Source organism: Glycine soja, chromosome 18, assembly GCF_004193775.1.
Source record: "Glycine soja cultivar W05 chromosome 18, ASM419377v2, whole genome shotgun sequence".
Taxonomy (NCBI): domain Eukaryota; kingdom Viridiplantae; phylum Streptophyta; class Magnoliopsida; order Fabales; family Fabaceae; genus Glycine; species Glycine soja.
The window spans coordinates 9,391,720-9,408,160 of NC_041019.1; the positions used below are offsets into that span (position 1 = coordinate 9,391,720).

Below are 16,441 nucleotides of genomic sequence, written 5' to 3' on the forward strand. Positions count from 1 at the left end.
AGAAAAGTGTCATTCCTTGTCTTTCTTGGACGGCACCAAAGGATATAATGCTTCCTTCCCTTGGTATGAGACAACCTCCTTCTTCTTTTCTCTGGCCAACTCACTCTTTGTCTTCTTCTCTTTCTCATTTTCTCTTTTTTTTATTTTTTTCTTCTTTTTCTTCTTTCTTTTTTTCCTCCTCATCATTTATTTTTGTCTCCCTCATCTGATCTTATTCTTTTTCTTTTTCTTCTTTAGCTACTAACTCCTGCTTTTCATTATTCCTCCCTTCATCTTCTACCATGGTTACCTTCTTGCTTCTAGTTATGAAAACCTTACATTCTTCTTTGGTATTTTTTTTAGTATTGGCCCCAAAACCTCTAGAAGAATATTTAGCTATCTGCTTAGCTAGTTGTCCTACTTGAATCTCCAGGTTCTTTATAGCAGACTCTGTGCTCTTGTGATTGGACATTGAAACTTGCATGAATTGAGCCAAAGTCTCCTCCAACTTGGTAGTCCTTTCATAAAGGCTAGGCCATTGATTCTGAGGCCTACTGGATGGTCCTCCTTGTTCTTTGTTGAACTGGTTTCCAGGATGAGACCTCCACTGCCCTTGATTTTGATTAAAATTGGCATCTTGCTGGTAACCTGCAAATCCACCTGCATTAAACCCTGGTCTGTGTTGATTTCCCATATAATTCACTTCTTTTGCAGCATCATCAAGGGTTATACAGCAACTAGACTCATGTACTCCTCCACATATGCTACAACCTCCAACCTGCATAACTACTGAATGTGAAGGTTGAGTCGCTTGTAATTGGGTTGGCAGCTTACTAAGTGTCTCCGTCAATGATTCTAGCTGCTTAGCTAGCAGCTTGTTCTGCACCAACAGTGCATCTTGTGAAGAAAGCTCCGGCATGCTTCTCTTTGTAGGTACATGAGTCCGATCACGCAAAATATCATGATCACTAGCAGGCATATTTTCAATAAGTTCCATTTCTTCTTCAGTAGTCTTCAACTTAATTTTTCCTCCAGCAGAAGCATTTGATAACTGCTTGGACTGTGGTCTCAAACCATCTATAAAAATGTTCAGCTGAATCGGCTTGGATAATCCATGAGTTGGTGTCTTCCGCAGCAAGGTACGAAATCTCTCAAGCGCTTCACTTAGGGATTCATCTGGAAATTGATGGAATGAAGAGATAGCTGCCTTGCCTTCAGCTGTCTTGGACTCAAGAAAGTACTTCTTCAAAAACTTTTCTACAACCTCTTCCCAAGTCTTGAAACGGTTTCCCTTAAACGAGTGCATCCACCTCTTGGCTTCTCCAGCCAACGAAAATGAGAACAAGCTAAGCCTCACTGCATCTTCCGGCACACATGCAATTTTTACTGTGTTGCAAATTTCTATATAAGTAGCAAGGTGTGCGTAAGGGTCTTCATTCGGAAAACCATGAAACAAATTTCCTTGAATCAACTGGATCAAGGAATGAGGATATGTGATGTTAGAAGCTTGAACTTCCGATCACGCAATGCTTGTGAAAAATTGCGGCATGGTCGAGCTATAATAATCTTCAAGAGTCACCCTCCGTGGTTGATCCTCAGCCATGATATGTGCTTTAGACACACCTACTTCGGATTCCCTTAAATCTGGAAATGCTAAAGATGATTCAAATGATTAAGCTTCCTCCGAACTTGGTTGTGTTGTCCTTTCCTGCAAATTTTTTCTCCTTCTCTTTATGTTGTTTCTCCTGCAAGTGGCTTCTATCTCCAAATCTAATGGAGCTAAATTCCCTCTTAAAGAGTTACCTCGCATACAAGAAGTACTAAACAAAGCAGCAATTAACCAAATAAAGAGAAAATAAATCCTAGCTAACTATTCACAAAATCAATCAAAGAATAAAGAATAAATGTTTACGAACTGAACTATACTATCTAAGTGGAAAGAAATTCCCCAGCAATGGCGCCAAAAACTTGTTAATCGTGTTGGCTGCTCTTCGGCAAGTGTATCGAGTCGCACAAATAATATATTAAAAGGGTAAGACCGAGTATCGTATCCACAGGAAATTTATTTCACTCAGAAAATGTATATTCAGTGAGCAAACATTTGTATACAACCAAAAGTGAAATGAATATCAAGTTGGGTTTTTGTTCTAAAATCTAGTTAAGCACAAACTAAATATCTAAAGATTGAGAAGTAAAAACAGTCAAGTAAAAGCGTTGGGTTGTTCTACTGAATTATCCTTGATGTTATTATGTATTTTTCTCTGTTTAATGTTATCCTAGTGTTCTTATGCTGAGAAATTACCCAAACCAAGATCCCTCGAGTGAATGGGCCTAACTCTCTTTAAACCTCTTCCTTGATCCCTCAACAAACTCAGCCCAAAAGAGTTGCATTAAGTCTACAACATAATATGGACTAGATTGCTGCACTCCATTCCTACATACAATTTTCTAGCTTGCTGTACCAAGTTCTAAGGCTTTAAAGCACTTTCCAATGCTAAAAATCCTAACTATACATACAAATGGGTGATCAAGCCACAAGCAAGTAAAAATAAGCATGGATAGAAGCAATGAACACATAAAAACAACTTTAAATAGATAGTGAAAGAATAACCAAGAGGTTTAGCCTTCGATTACAAGTAATGAGCTTTCAATACAAAGAAGAACAAACTTTGAGTGAAGGAAAATGGCTAAGAAGGGTTGAGGATGTCTCCTTCAACCTCTAGAACCCTAATCTCACTCCTCTAACCTAAACTTTCTTGGTGGCTTTGTTTCTGTCGCTCTAGCTTCTCTCTTGGCTCTGTTTTTCAACTCTTCCTCTAGTTTCCGGCAACTTCAGTGTTTTAAAGGCTACTTGGACGTTTCAGCTTCTGAAGGCTCGCTTAGCGAGATTGACTCGCTAAGCCAAATTTCACTTACTCTCGCTTAGCGAGAGCGTGAGAAGAGACAAACGACTCGCTGGGCGAGCTTGCGACGTGTTGGGCGAGCACGTCTCTGACTGATCCTTTTCTAGGGTTTCCCAACACGCTAAGCGAGCTGCATGCCTCACTTAGCGGATGTCACTCGCTAAGCGCATATGCCTCGCTTAGCGAGACATCAGCTGCTTGAACCTTCTTTTCTTTTAGCCTGAAATTGAAGTGATTTGAATATTAATTCACAAAATAAGAGTATCTACTATATAAAATCAAACTAAACATGAAAATATGTATAATTCCTACAAAAAGAACCATAGATTGGAGGAAAGATGTTAGTTTCATATAACTATTCAATACAAAAGTTAGTCGTAAGGAACGACTAACAACGGATTCAAAGATGATTGAAAACCATCGTGAAAAATCACAAAGAACCGTATTTAAAAGTGATTTTTGTATTAGTGTAGTTTTCCAATAGTTTATGAAATAAAAAAGATGAAAAATATAAAGGTAATAGAATTTTTCATGATAGAGCAAATTATTTTAGAGTAAATTATATATATCTTTTTTCGTTTTAGAACATTACAATTAGCTCCCTAATTTATTTTAGAAAATTACATGATAAATTTTATGAAATTCTAAATATTAATTATATTTTTTAATACCTATGTCATCCTTAAATATCATAAAAGTGAACCGGAGCCCGGAGGAAATGTTAGAAGAAAAGTTGTTTAAACCCGAGTACATAAATCAATTTATGCATGATTGTCTCCTATAACAAATATTTGTGATTTCTAATAAAAGAAATTGGGTTACGAAAGTTGGAGTACAAAAATATAAAGTCAAATAAAAAATCAAAATAGATTTATACCTGCAAGACATATATATACTCTCCGATAAACACCATTTTTTAATTAATTTTAATTGGTACAACTAACGCTGACAAATACAATTAATCTTCTTTAATCACATTCAGATTATCTAGATCACAAACTCACAAGTTGCTATAGTACGACAAAAATAAAGGGAGGGAAAATCAAGCACATCTAAGAACTTAAAAATAAAGCACAACTTGCTCACATAAACTGATAAACATTATAAAAGTTGCTCTATTTTTTTAACATTAGCCTGGGAAAAAAATGTATACCAATTCAACTAACACTGACAATTAGGCTCATACTTCCTTAACAATTTTATTAACATTAGCCTAGGTATAAAATACCCTTTTCAATTGTCCGTTTTTTTGGAAAACAATATTTTTATTTATATGACGTGTTCAAGATAACATTAGTTATACTTTGGTCAATTACATATTCTTATTTTTTGCCTAATTCTTAATTAACTTATACATATGCAGTGTATAAATGAAAAGCAATAAAGTAAGAAATTTGATAACTATTAAATTAGAATAATGAAGAAAATTTATTGTATTCATAAAAACAAATAAAAAGTAATCAAAATGAGTATTTTTCTATTGGTAAATGACAATCACAATCGCATTGGTTAAGCTTACAATTAAAGAATGACTAAGCTAGCTAAAGTCAAACTCTTCATCTTGAAGGACAGTTTAGATTCCTCTCATCTTATTCTCAACACACACCAATAGCAGAAACTAGATATACACTAAGATGGATAAATTAAAGGAAATTGCAGCGTCCTTGGCTGTTGATTATTTGCTTCCACCCTTGAAGAAAGCTGTGAACTCAGTCATGGAGGTTCCAAAAGATGTTGCAGACATGAAAGACAAACTTGATGGGATTCAAGCCATCATTCATGATGCAGATAAGATGGCAGCAGCTGAAGACAGCAAATCATGTGACGAAATCAAAGCAAAGGTGAAGCAGCTTGTGGAAACATCTTTTCGCATGGAAGATATCGTTGATGAATACACCATCCATGAGGAAAAGCAGCTTGGTGATGATCCTGGATGTGCAGCTTTACCTTGTAAGGCTATTGATTTTGTCAAAACTACGGCCTCTCGTCTTCAATTTGCATACATGAACGAGGACGTGAAATCCGAATTTGGTGGAATCAAGGAGAGGAATGGAAGTGAAGATAGCTCCCAAATCCAATCTTCTGGAGGAAACCAAAACATCCCGTTCGATAACCTTCGAATGGCTCCTCTGTATCTTAAGGAGGCTGAGGTTGTGGGCTTTGACGGCCCTAGAGATACATTGGAAAAATGGTTGAAAGAGGGACAAGAAAAGCGCACTGTCATCTCTGTGGTAGGAATGGGAGGACTCGGAAAAACTACTCTTGCCAAGAAAGTTTTTGACAAAGTCCGAACACATTTCACTCTCCATGCATGGATCACAGTGTCTCAATCCTACACCATAGAAGGACTGTTGAGGAATATGTTGCTCAAGTTTGCAGAAGAAGAAAAAAGAGTAGTGGATCATTCTCAGAGTGTTCCTACAATGGATCAAATAAATAAAATGGATAAATGGTCATTGACAGATGAAGTGAGAAATCACTTGCGCCACAAGAGGTATGTTGTTGTGTTTGATGACGTGTGGAATACTCTTTTTTGGCAAGAAATGGAGTTTGCTTTAATTGATGATGAAAATGGAAGTAGGATATTAATGACAACCAGAAATCAGGATGTTGTTAATTCCTGTAAGAGATCTGCTGTTATTCAAGTGCATGAGCTGCAACCTTTAACTCTTGAAAAATCATTGGAATTGTTTTATACAAAGGCATTTGGATCTGACTTTAATGGACGTTGTCCAAGCAATCTTAAGGACATATCCACTGAAATTGTAAAAAAGTGTCAAGGCTTACCACTAGCAATTGTGGTCATTGGTTGTCTTTTATTCGACGAAAAAAGAGAAATACTTAAATGGCAGAGGTTTTATCAAAATCTAAGTTGTGAACTAGGAAAAAATCCCAGTTTATCTCCCGTGAAAAGGATTTTGGGTTTCAGTTATCATGATTTGCCTTACAATCTCAAACCATGCTTCTTGTATTTTGGAATATATCCAGAAGATTACAAAGTTGAACGCGGGAGATTGATTCTACAATGGATAGCTGAGGGGTTTGTTAAATCTGAAGCAACAGAAACTTTAGAGGAAGTGGCAGAAAAATATTTAAATGAGTTGATCCAAAGAAGTTTGGTTCAAGTATCTTCATTTACTAAGGGTGGCAAAATTAAAAGCTGTGGTGTTCATGACCTAGTACATGAAATTATCCGTGAGAAAAATGAAGATTTAAGCTTTTGCCATTCTGCGAGTGAGCGTGAGAACTTGTCAAGAAGTGGGATGATTCGTCGCCTAACAATAGCATCCGGTTCCAACAATTTGGTGGGAAGTGTTGTAAACTCAAACATTCGATCACTTCATGTTTTTAGTGATGAAGAATTATCAGAATCCTCGGTGAAGAGAATGCCTACAAACTACAGGTTATTAAGGGTACTTCATTTTGAAGGCGATTCACTGTATAATTATGTTCCGCTCACGGAAAATTTTGGGGATTTATCCCTTTTGACGTACTTAAGCTTCAGAAATTCAAAGATAGTAAATCTTCCAAAATCAATAGGCGTGTTGCACAACCTAGAAACATTGGATCTAAGAGAATCTCATGTGCTTATGATGCCAAGAGAGTTCTACAAGCTTAAAAAGTTAAGACACCTTTTAGGGTTTCGGCTTCCAATAGAGGGTAGCATTGGAGATTTAACGTCCCTAGAAACACTGTGTGAAGTGGAAGCAAACCATGATACAGAAGAAGTAATGAAAGGGTTGGAAAGACTTACACAATTAAGGGTGTTGGGCTTGACCCTTGTTCCGCCACATCACAAAAGTTCTCTGTGCTCCTTGATAAACAAGATGCAACGCCTGGACAAGTTATACATTACTACTCCATTGGCATTATTTATGCGCATTGATTTGCAATTTGATGTATGTGCACCTGTGCTTCAGAAGGTTCGCATTGTAGGGGGGTTGAAGGAGTTCCCAAACTGGGTTGCCAAGCTCCAAAATCTTGTTACGTTGTCCTTGAGACGCACCTATTTGACTGTTGATCCATTGCCTCTACTTAAGGAGCTACCATATTTGTCATCCCTCTTTATTAATCGTAGTGCATACGAGGGTAAAGTTTTGCAGTTCCCAAACAGGGGGTTTCAGAACCTAAAGCAAATACTACTGGGAAGCCTTTTTATTTTGAAATCCATCGTTATTGAAGATGGAGCATTGCCTTCTCTCGAAAAGTTCAAGTTAGTCGGAATTCCCGAACTGAAGGAGGTGCCTTCTGGTCTCTACAAGTTACCAAAGCTTGAGGTTTTCCATGCTATCAATATGTCAGATGAATTTCAAGAAAACTTTAATCTCAACAGAGGACAAGGTCAATGGATAATAGAATGACGGTGGAAATGAAAAAGGTCAGACTTTCAAAGTGTACGTGTTTTTTTTTTATTCTTATGCGGGATATAATTGTTATTGCTATTGTCAACGGTTTAGATTTAAACCTATAAGTTTTATTTGATTCCGAAAGTAATTTCTATGTTTTTTGCTTCTCATACCCTCTCTCTAATTTGGAATATATGCATTTTTTTGTTGTTGTTTATTCTGCATGTTCCATCATTACTCATAATATACATGTTTTTAAATTGGTAGGCCCTGGGATTTAAGTTTCAAGTAATTCTAATTCTCCATGTGGACTGTGACAACAACAACGTTGATTCATCATTAAAACTGTCTTGGAATTCAGTATTGCTCCTTCAAGTCCCCAAATAAACAGAATATGCATGTGAACCTATCTTAGTTTCTTTAGCAAAGTGATGTAAAACTTCTGAAAAAAGCGGAGTGATTTACCGCATTTCGCTTTTTTATTAATTCCTTCTTAGATGTATTATGTTTGCACCACGTTACGAGAATTTCTCTTTCAAGGATTGTAAGACCTTGTTCATTGTAATCTTTTTTCTGTTTTGGAATAAGGAGAAAAACTAATTCTGTATACCTTGTTTGCTTTTTATAATGTTTCCTTGTTCATTCTAATTATATTTTATTTTCATAAAATTTCTTCTACTTGTGGTTTCTCGTGGATGCTTCCATTCATTACACTAAAATCATGGCTCATGACAACAAAATTAAACAAAACAAAGAATCAATCATACCCCGGGCGCATATATATATATATATGACTTGAAATTTCAGGATCTTGATCATTTTATTTTAATAAATAATATAATATGTGAGATAGAATCAATTATTTATACCATAAGTAAATAATAAGAAAAAAATTACTCTTTTTTTTTTGAAAAAATGATAGAAAACCAAACATTTTGATGAAAAATAAACAATAGAAGAAATTTACTTATATGTTTAAATTTTGAAAAAATTAACATGATAGAAAATGAAATAAAAATTAAAAAACAGTATTATCGAATTCACCAATTTGCTAGCGTAATTATTTTGAATAATTCTAAATCCTCTTACTTCCTTTTATGGTATGCTTTAAATGTGTTGTATACTTTCAGGACATAAAATGTTTTTACTTTTCATTCATTACTTACCATCATAATCATGGTTTTAAATATCAGTCCGCAACCACAATTGCGGCTGCAACTTAAGGAATTCTAAGTGATCGCAATGGCATTGTGACTGCAATTACAGCCGCATCAGTCACATCTTCCCACAATATAAAGGTTTTTTTGACTCACCACAACGTAATTTAAAACCATGATCACAATAAAAGGTAGTAGGAGGATTTGTACGAAGATGGAATAGGAAGATATAACATTACTCAATTGGTCTTTGTCATCCTTATTGACATTTACATGTTCATCAGTTCACTATCAATGTTTGGTTAGAGAGGAAAACGCTTAAAGCCGACTCTAAACTGATTTGAGTTTTTCCACATTTTATTTTATCAGCAAATATTAATTTGTTAGTTTTATTATAAATGTCAATTGGAGAAATTTGAACCTACAATTTCTCCCCTCTCTTCTTCCTTTAACATTCTCCAAATACTGGGTCAATCTTATATCTCTTACCTTCAATTTAACAAGTTCTTTCTTGACCCTAGGTTCACTTCTGCTGGATTTGATTGAGTATATTTGCAATTCGTTCATTGTATATCTGTTTTAAAACACCAAACGCAAGAAGGAAGAAACACATTAGTAAAAAAAATACAAGACGTTGAAATCATGTTATGACTATGTAGTTTTTGTGTGGCCATTAATCAAACTAGATATTGATCCGCACGTTACATGGGTTAAAAAAAAAATACATGATAGGGTCTGGAAATATTATGTTGGATTATGTTTAAAAAAATGTAGAATTATTTTGAAATTTTAGGCATTTAAAATTTTTTAAAAATTTGAAATTTCTAATCCAAACACAAGGTTAATGACAATTTGAGTAACGTCTCTCAAAATTTGAAATGCTGACGTGAGAAGAGTGTGGCACGTAAGCAAAAAGGATGCAATGAAAGAATTGCCTTTTGAAAATAGGAGATTGCAATGTCACAGCTCTATTATATATTATAAATAGATAGATGAGAAAAACTTAAGAGTCAAATGAAATTATTACATTTTATGTTGATGTTATATCAGTTACATCTTTTGTATTGAGAAAAGAAATTAAATATATTTTTAATTCTTATAATTTAATATTTTTTTGTCTTTACAAATTATATTTAATATATCTAATTGTTTAACAAAACTAACATAATAGTTTTTTTGTTGATTTGGTGCATATAAATATGTTTTCTTTACTTTCAATATATTCATTTACTCTTTTAAATATATTCGTTTACGCTTTTAGTAATTTCAATCTTCTTATTTTTGTTGATTTGATGCATATAAATATGTTTTCTTTATTTTCAAGTGCATGTGGTTTTTTAATAGTTTATGTCTCTTCTTGATGGAAGAACCTTTCAAAACGTTCGTGTATTCCCTGTATAACCTTCATACTCTCTTTCACATAAAAGTTTCTGAAATTTCATTCTTGAACTCGCGACTCTTTTCTCATATCGATGATCTTCTTCTTCAAAAAAACACCATCTGAGTTTGTGGAGCGTTGATCGGGTGCAGGCGTAAGGGGACACGTAAAACTACACCCGTCAGTCTAGGAAGTAGTCGTCGATGTTAATAACATGACGGAGATGCTCACTAGCATGGAAGGTCTGGGTCATGCCTTGCTCCGTTGACTGAATGTTGTGGTCGAGTTGGTGGTATACGCCGTCATCTTTCGATTCTCCTGTGACTTCTCGTCCGCATTAATATTCTTCTCTTTGGAAGCACACCAATCATTTATTCTCTTCTCTTTGCATTCATCTTCTTTATCACCTTCACAGTTTTTTTTATCCAAACACAAAATTTTAAAAATAATTTTTTTTCAATTGAAGTGTTTGAAATTCTTAAAATTTAAAATTTATCAGAATTTTAAATTCTTTTATCCAAACACACTTTTAGATAAAATTATACAAATCTTTCTTCATTTTAGAACATTACTTTTAGCTTCCTGATTTATTTTAGGAAGATGATAAATTTTATGAAATTCTAAATATTAATTATATTTTTAATACCTAAATAAAAATCATAAATATCATAAAAGTGAACCTGAGAAGTATTAGAAGAAAAATTGTTTAGATTTGAGTGCATAAATCAACTGATGGATGATTGTCTCCCATAAAATATATATTTATATTTGTGATTTCTACTAAAAGAAATTGGTTTACGAAAGTTAGAGCTTAAAAATATGGAGTCAAATGAAAAATCAAAATGGATTGATACATGCAAGACATATACTCTCCGACGAACACCGTTTTCTAATTAATTTTAATTTGTACAACTAACGCTGACAAATACAATTAGCCTTCTTTAATCACATACAGATTAGCTAGATAAAAAATTCACAAGTTGCTATAGTACGACAAAAACAAAGGGAGGGAAAATCACAACTTGCTCACATAAAATGATAAACATTATAAAATTTAAAGTTGCTCTATTTTTTTTTTTAACATTAGCCTGGGTAAAAAATATATTCTAATTTGGTTGGTACAACTAATACTGACAATTAGGCTCATACTTCCGTAACAACTTTATTAACATTAGCCTGGGTACAAAATATCATTTTTAATTGTAAGTTTGTGTGGGAAATAAATATTTTTATTTATATGACGTCGACGTGTTCAAAATAACATTAGTCATACTTTTGTCAATTATACTATTATTTTCCCCCAAATCCTTAATTAATTTATATATATGCATTTATTATGGTGTATAAATGAAAAGTAACAAAATAAAAAATTTTATAACTGTTTTATAAGAATGAAGAAAATTGATTGTATTCTTAAAACCAAATAAAAAGGAAGCAAAATGAGTATTATTTTCTATTGGTAAATGGCAATCGATCACAATCGCATTGGTTAAGAGTGTACAATTAAAGAATGACTAAGCGAAAGTCAAACTCTTGTTCATGTTGAAGGACACAGTTTAGATTCCTCTCATCTCACTCTCAACACATACCAATAGCAGAAACTAGATCTAGCCTAAGATGGAGAAGTTGCAGGAAATTGCAGCATCCTTGGCTGTTGATTATTTGCTTCCACCCTTGAAGAAAGCTGTGAACTCAGTCATGGAGGTTCCAAAAGATGTTGCAGAGATGAAAGACAAACTTGATGGGATTCAAGCCATCATTCATGATGTAGATAAGATGGCAGCAGCTGAAGAAGGCAACTCACATGATGGTCTCAAAGCAAAGGTGAAGCAGCTGGTGGAAACATCTTTTTGCATGGAAGATATCGTTGATGAATACATGATCCATGAGGAAAAGCAACTTGGTGATGATCCTGGATGTGCAGCTTTACCTTGTACGGCTATTGATTTTGTCAAAACTACGGCCTCTCGTCTTCAATTTGCATACATGAACGAGGACGTGAAATCCGAATTTCGTGGAATCAAGGAGAGGAATGGAAGTAAAGATAACTCCCAAATCCAATCTTCTGGAGGAAACCAAAACATCCCGTTCGATAACCTTCGAATGGCTCCTCTGTATCTTAAGGAGGCTGAGGTTGTGGGCTTTGACGGCCCTAGAGATACATTGGAAAAGTGGTTGAAAGAGGGGCGAAAAAAGCGCACTGTAATCTCTGTGGTAGGAATGGGAGGACTCGGAAAAACTACTCTTGCCAAGAAAGTTTTTGACAAAGTCCGAAATCATTTCACTCTCCATGCATGGATCACAGTGTCTCAATCCTACACCATAGAAGGACTGTTGAGGGATATGTTGCTCAAGTTTGTAGAAGAAGAAAAAAGAGTGGATCATTCTTCAATGGATAAAAAATCATTGATAGATCAAGTGAGAAAGCACTTGCACCACAAGAGGTATGTTGTTGTGTTTGATGACGTGTGGAATACTCCTTTTTGGCAAGAAATGGAGTTTGCTTTAATTGATGATGAAAATGGAAGTAGGATATTAATCACAACCAGAAATCAGGATGTTGTTAATTCCTGTAAGAGATCTGCTGTTATTAAAGTGCATGAGCTGCAACCTTTAACTCTTGAAAAATCATTGGAATTGTTTTATACAAAGGCATTTGGATCTGACTTTGATGGACATTGTCCAAGCAATCTTAAGGACATATCCACAGAAATTGTTAAAAAGTGTCAAGGTTTACCACTAGCAATTGTTGTCATTGGTGGTCTTTTATTCGACGAAAAAAGAGAAATTCTTAAATGGCAGAGGTTTTATCAGAATCTAAGTTCTGAACTAGGGAAAAATCCCAGTTTATCTCCTGTCAAAAAGATTTTGAATTTCAGTTATCATGATTTGCCTTACAATCTCAAACCATGCTTCTTGTATTTCGGAATATATCCAGAAGATTACGAAGTTGAACGTGGGAGACTGATTCCTCAATGGATAGCTGAGGGATTCGTCAAATCTGAAGCAACAAAAACTTTAGAGGAAGTGGCAGAAAAATATTTAAATGAGTTAATCAAAAGAAGTTTGGTTCAAGTATCTTCATTTACCAAGGTTGGAAAAATTAAAGGCTGTCGTGTTCATGACCTACTACATGAAATTATCCGTGAGAAAAATGAAGATTTAAGGTTTTGCCATTCTGCCAGTGAGCGTGAGAACTTGCCAAGAAGAGGAATGATTCGTCGCCTAACAATAGCATCCGGTTCCAACAATTTGATGGGAAGTGTTGTAAACTCAAACATTCGATCACTTCATGTTTTTAGTGATGAAGAATTATCAGAATCCTCGGTGAAGAGAATGCCTACAAAGTACAGGTTATTAAGGGTACTTCATTTTGAAGGCGATTCACTGTATAATTATGTTCCGCTCACAGAAAATTTTCAGGATTTATCCCTTTTGACGTACTTAAGCTTGAAGAATTCAAAGATAGAAAATCTTCCAAAATCAATAGGCTTGTTGCACAACCTAGAAACATTGGATCTAAGACAGTCTGTTGTGCGTATGATGCCAAGAGAGTTCTACAAGCTTAAAAAGTTAAGGCATCTTCTAGCTCATGATAGGTTGTTTGGGTTATTTGGTGGGCTTCAAATGGAGGGTGGCATTGGAGTTCTAACGTCCCTACAAACACTACGTGACATGGATGCAGACCATGATGCAGAAGAAGTAATGAAAGAGTTGGAAAGACTTACACAATTAAGGGTGTTGGGCTTGACCAATGTTCGTGAAGAATTCACAAGTTCTCTGTGCTCCTTGATAAACAAGTTGCAACACCTGGAGAAGCTATACATTAATGCAAAATATATACTTGGGGTCAATGATTTGCAATTTGATGTATGTGCACCTGTACTTCAGAAGGTTCGCATTGTAGGGGTGTTAGTGGAGTTCCCAAACTGGGTTGCCAAGCTCCAAAATCTTGTTACGTTGTCCTTGTTGCATACCCGTTTGACTGTTGATCCATTGCCACTACTTAAAGATCTACCAAATTTGTCCTCCCTCTGTCTCCTCAAGTTTTCATACATTGGTGAAATTTTACAGTTCCCAAACAGGGGATTTCAAAACCTAAATCAAATACTACTGAATCACTTGATTGGTTTGAAATCCATCGTTATTGAAGATGGAGCATTGCCTTCTCTCGAAAAGTTAAAGTTAGTTGATATTCCCCGACTGAAGAAGGTGCCTTCTGGTCTCAGCAAGTTACCAAAGCTCGAGGTTTTCCACATGATATGTCAGATGAATTTAAGGAAAACTTTCATCTCAACAGAGGACGACGTCAATGGAGAATAGGTGTGCTTTTATTCTTATGCTGAATATAAATGTTATTGCTATTGTCAACTGTTTGGCTTTCAAAATATAAGTTTTATTTGATTCCTACAGTAATTTGGAGTGTATGCATTTTTTTTGTTGTTAATTCTGCGTGTTCCTTTTCATCATTACTCATCATATATGTGTTTTTGAATTGGTAGGCCATGGGATTTAAGTGTCATGGACTTCTGATTCTCCATGTGGACTTTCACAACAATGGCACTGAATCATCATGAAACCTGCCTTGGAATTCAGCATTGCTCCTTCAAGTCCCCAAATAAACAGAATATGTGGTATGGACCTATCTTAATTTCTTTAGCAAAGTGATATAAAACTTCTGAGTAAAGGGGAGTGATTTAAGACATTTAGGTTTTTGATTCAGTTCCTTCTTTAGATGTATCATGTTTGTACCATGTTATGAGAATTTCTCTTTCACGGATTGTAAGACCTTTTTGGCTTTTTCATTGTAATTAATCTCTGTTTTCTATATCTGAATAAGGGGAAATATAATCAATCATTCGGCTGATATAGTACTTGAAAACAAATTAACAATGTGATATTTTCCTAATGCGACTATATGATATAGATACTGTTTCAAATTTCAGGATTTTGATCATTTTATTTTGTAAAGTTGCTTTTCTCAAATTCTGAAATGAATAATGCTCTCTAGTCTTTTAACAATCTTTTAATGATTAATGGTATTGGACATTTTAGTGTAATTGATCTCTTTATTATGTTAAAATAAGAGTACACACTTGTTTTAATGTAATAACGAGATGTTCGGTTTAGGCAAATTTTGGAAGTTACATGGAAGTTACTAGAACTTTCATCAACGGTTGGAAGTTACATGGAAGTTACTAAAACTTCCATCAACGACAGTTTTTAAAAGGAAAAAAACTTCCATCAACTGTCAAAAATCACTTGTTCTTTGATCATAAATAATCATTCTGGTTCAGAAAGCATAACGGGTGACAAAACATACAAGACCAAAACAAAACTCTTGAATTATAATCTTCTGATTTTATCCGATTGAACAATTTTGGTTGAACCCCAAAATTTGATTCAATCTGAAAGTGTTATACACGATTTCAGATTTATCCAGTATCATCTCGATTTTTTCAAATTAACCAACAAAAGATTGAATCAAATTTTTTTCGAGATGACGAACGATAATTTGAAGATGACAAGCAAGTTTGCGAAGTTGGACAAGTTTGAAGGACAGGATTTCAAAAGATGGCAGAAGAAGATGCACTTTCTCTTGACAATATTGAAGGTGGTGTATGCGCTGAGTACACCAATGCCGGTGTTTATGGAAGACGAAACTCTGGATCAAGCAAGGAAGCGTTCAAAATGGGAGAACGACGATTACATTTGTCGTGGACACATTCTGAACGGTATGTCTAACTCTCTCTTTGATATTTATCAAAATGTTGAGTCTACTAAGGAATTATGGGACTCTCTTGAATCCAAGTATATGGCAGAAGATGCCTCAAGTAACAAATTCTTAGTAATTTCTTTAATTACAAAATGATTGATTTGAGGTCTGTTATGGAACAATATAATGAACTGCTGCGGATTTTGGGTCAGTTTACTCAACATGATTTGAAAATGGATGAATCCATTGCAGTTTCATCTATAATTGATAAACTGTCTTCTTCTTGGAAAGACTTCAAGCATACCTTGAAACATAAGAAGGAAGAGTTGACTCTGGTTCAACTCGGTAGTCATTTCATGATTGAGGAGTCGCTGAGGGCTCAGGAAATTGACAAAGTCAATGATAAAAACGTAGCAGGTTCCTCTTTCATTAATATGGTAGAGGAAAGTGGAACAGTTAAGCAAAATTACAATGCTAAAGGTAACAAACGAGAATTTCAAGGAAATAAGAACAAAGGTCCAAACAAAGAGACAAAATTGTCATGTTGGAAGTGTGGGAAACCTGGTCATTTAAAGAGGGATTGCCGGGTGTTCAAAGGAAAGAACAAGGCTGGTCCAAGTGGGTCTAATGATCCTGAAAAGCAACAAGGATGATAGTGTTGCTTGGTGGTTTGATTCGGGAGCAACAAGTCATGTGTGCAAAGATTGTCGTTGGTTCAAGGAATTTAGACCAATCGATGATGGCTCTATTGTGAAGATGGGCAATGTTGCAACTGAACCAATCCTAGGATTAGGTTGTGTGAATTTAGTTTTTACTTCCGGAAAAAGTTTGTATTTGGATAATGTCTTATTTGTACCTGGTATTCGTAAGAACTTATTGTCTGGTATGGTTTTAAATAATTGTGGTTTCAAGCAAATACTTGAAAGTGACAAGTACATCTTGTCAAGACATGGTTCGTTTGT

The 16,441-nt window shown here is 34.9% G+C and overlaps 3 protein-coding genes across 5 annotated transcripts in view; 2 read left to right on the forward strand and 1 right to left on the reverse strand.

Moving 5' to 3' along the window:
- Nucleotides 1-211: 211 nt before the first annotated feature.
- On the reverse strand, nucleotides 212-1,582 carry LOC114396883. The gene is made up of 2 exons (XM_028359057.1): nucleotides 1,559-1,582; nucleotides 212-1,450 (listed from the first exon to the last, which is right to left on the reverse strand). Exons 1-2 carry the CDS (start codon nucleotides 1,580-1,582, stop codon nucleotides 212-214), a joined length of 1,263 nt encoding a protein of 420 aa, XP_028214858.1.
- Nucleotides 1,583-4,412: 2,830 nt separating this feature from the next.
- Nucleotides 4,413-16,441, forward strand: part of LOC114396240 (disease resistance protein RPM1-like) — a 56,730-nt gene continuing 44,701 nt past the window's right edge. Inside the window, exons 1-2 of one of the 3 annotated variants that reach the window (XM_028358141.1) lie at nucleotides 4,414-7,276; nucleotides 7,496-7,835. In XM_028358141.1, the coding sequence (XP_028213942.1) occupies nucleotides 4,517-7,243 (2,727 nt within the window). In that variant the 5' untranslated portion in view covers nucleotides 4,414-4,516 and the 3' untranslated portion in view covers nucleotides 7,244-7,276; nucleotides 7,496-7,835. Of the gene's footprint in view, nucleotides 7,277-7,495; nucleotides 7,836-16,441 lie in introns of those variants that run through there. The other 2 variants (XM_028358140.1, XM_028358142.1) reach the window with 2 other exon arrangements.
- Nucleotides 11,231-14,630, forward strand: LOC114396241 (disease resistance protein RPM1-like). Its single transcript, XM_028358143.1, has 2 exons — nucleotides 11,231-14,086; nucleotides 14,266-14,630. Exon 1 carries the CDS (start codon nucleotides 11,381-11,383, stop codon nucleotides 14,084-14,086), a length of 2,706 nt encoding a protein of 901 aa, XP_028213944.1. The 5' UTR covers nucleotides 11,231-11,380; the 3' UTR covers nucleotides 14,266-14,630.

Coding starts and splice junctions, on each gene's coding strand:
- LOC114396883 (XM_028359057.1), bottom strand. CDS start 1,582: ATGGCTGAGGATCAACCACGGAGG. Junction 1,451..1,558: donor CTGAGGATCAACCACGGAGG/GTGACTCTTGAA, acceptor TCCTTGATCCAG/TTGATTCAAGGAAATTTGTT.
- LOC114396241 (XM_028358143.1), top strand. CDS start 11,381: ATGGAGAAGTTGCAGGAAATTGCAGCATCCTTGGCTGTTGATTATTTG.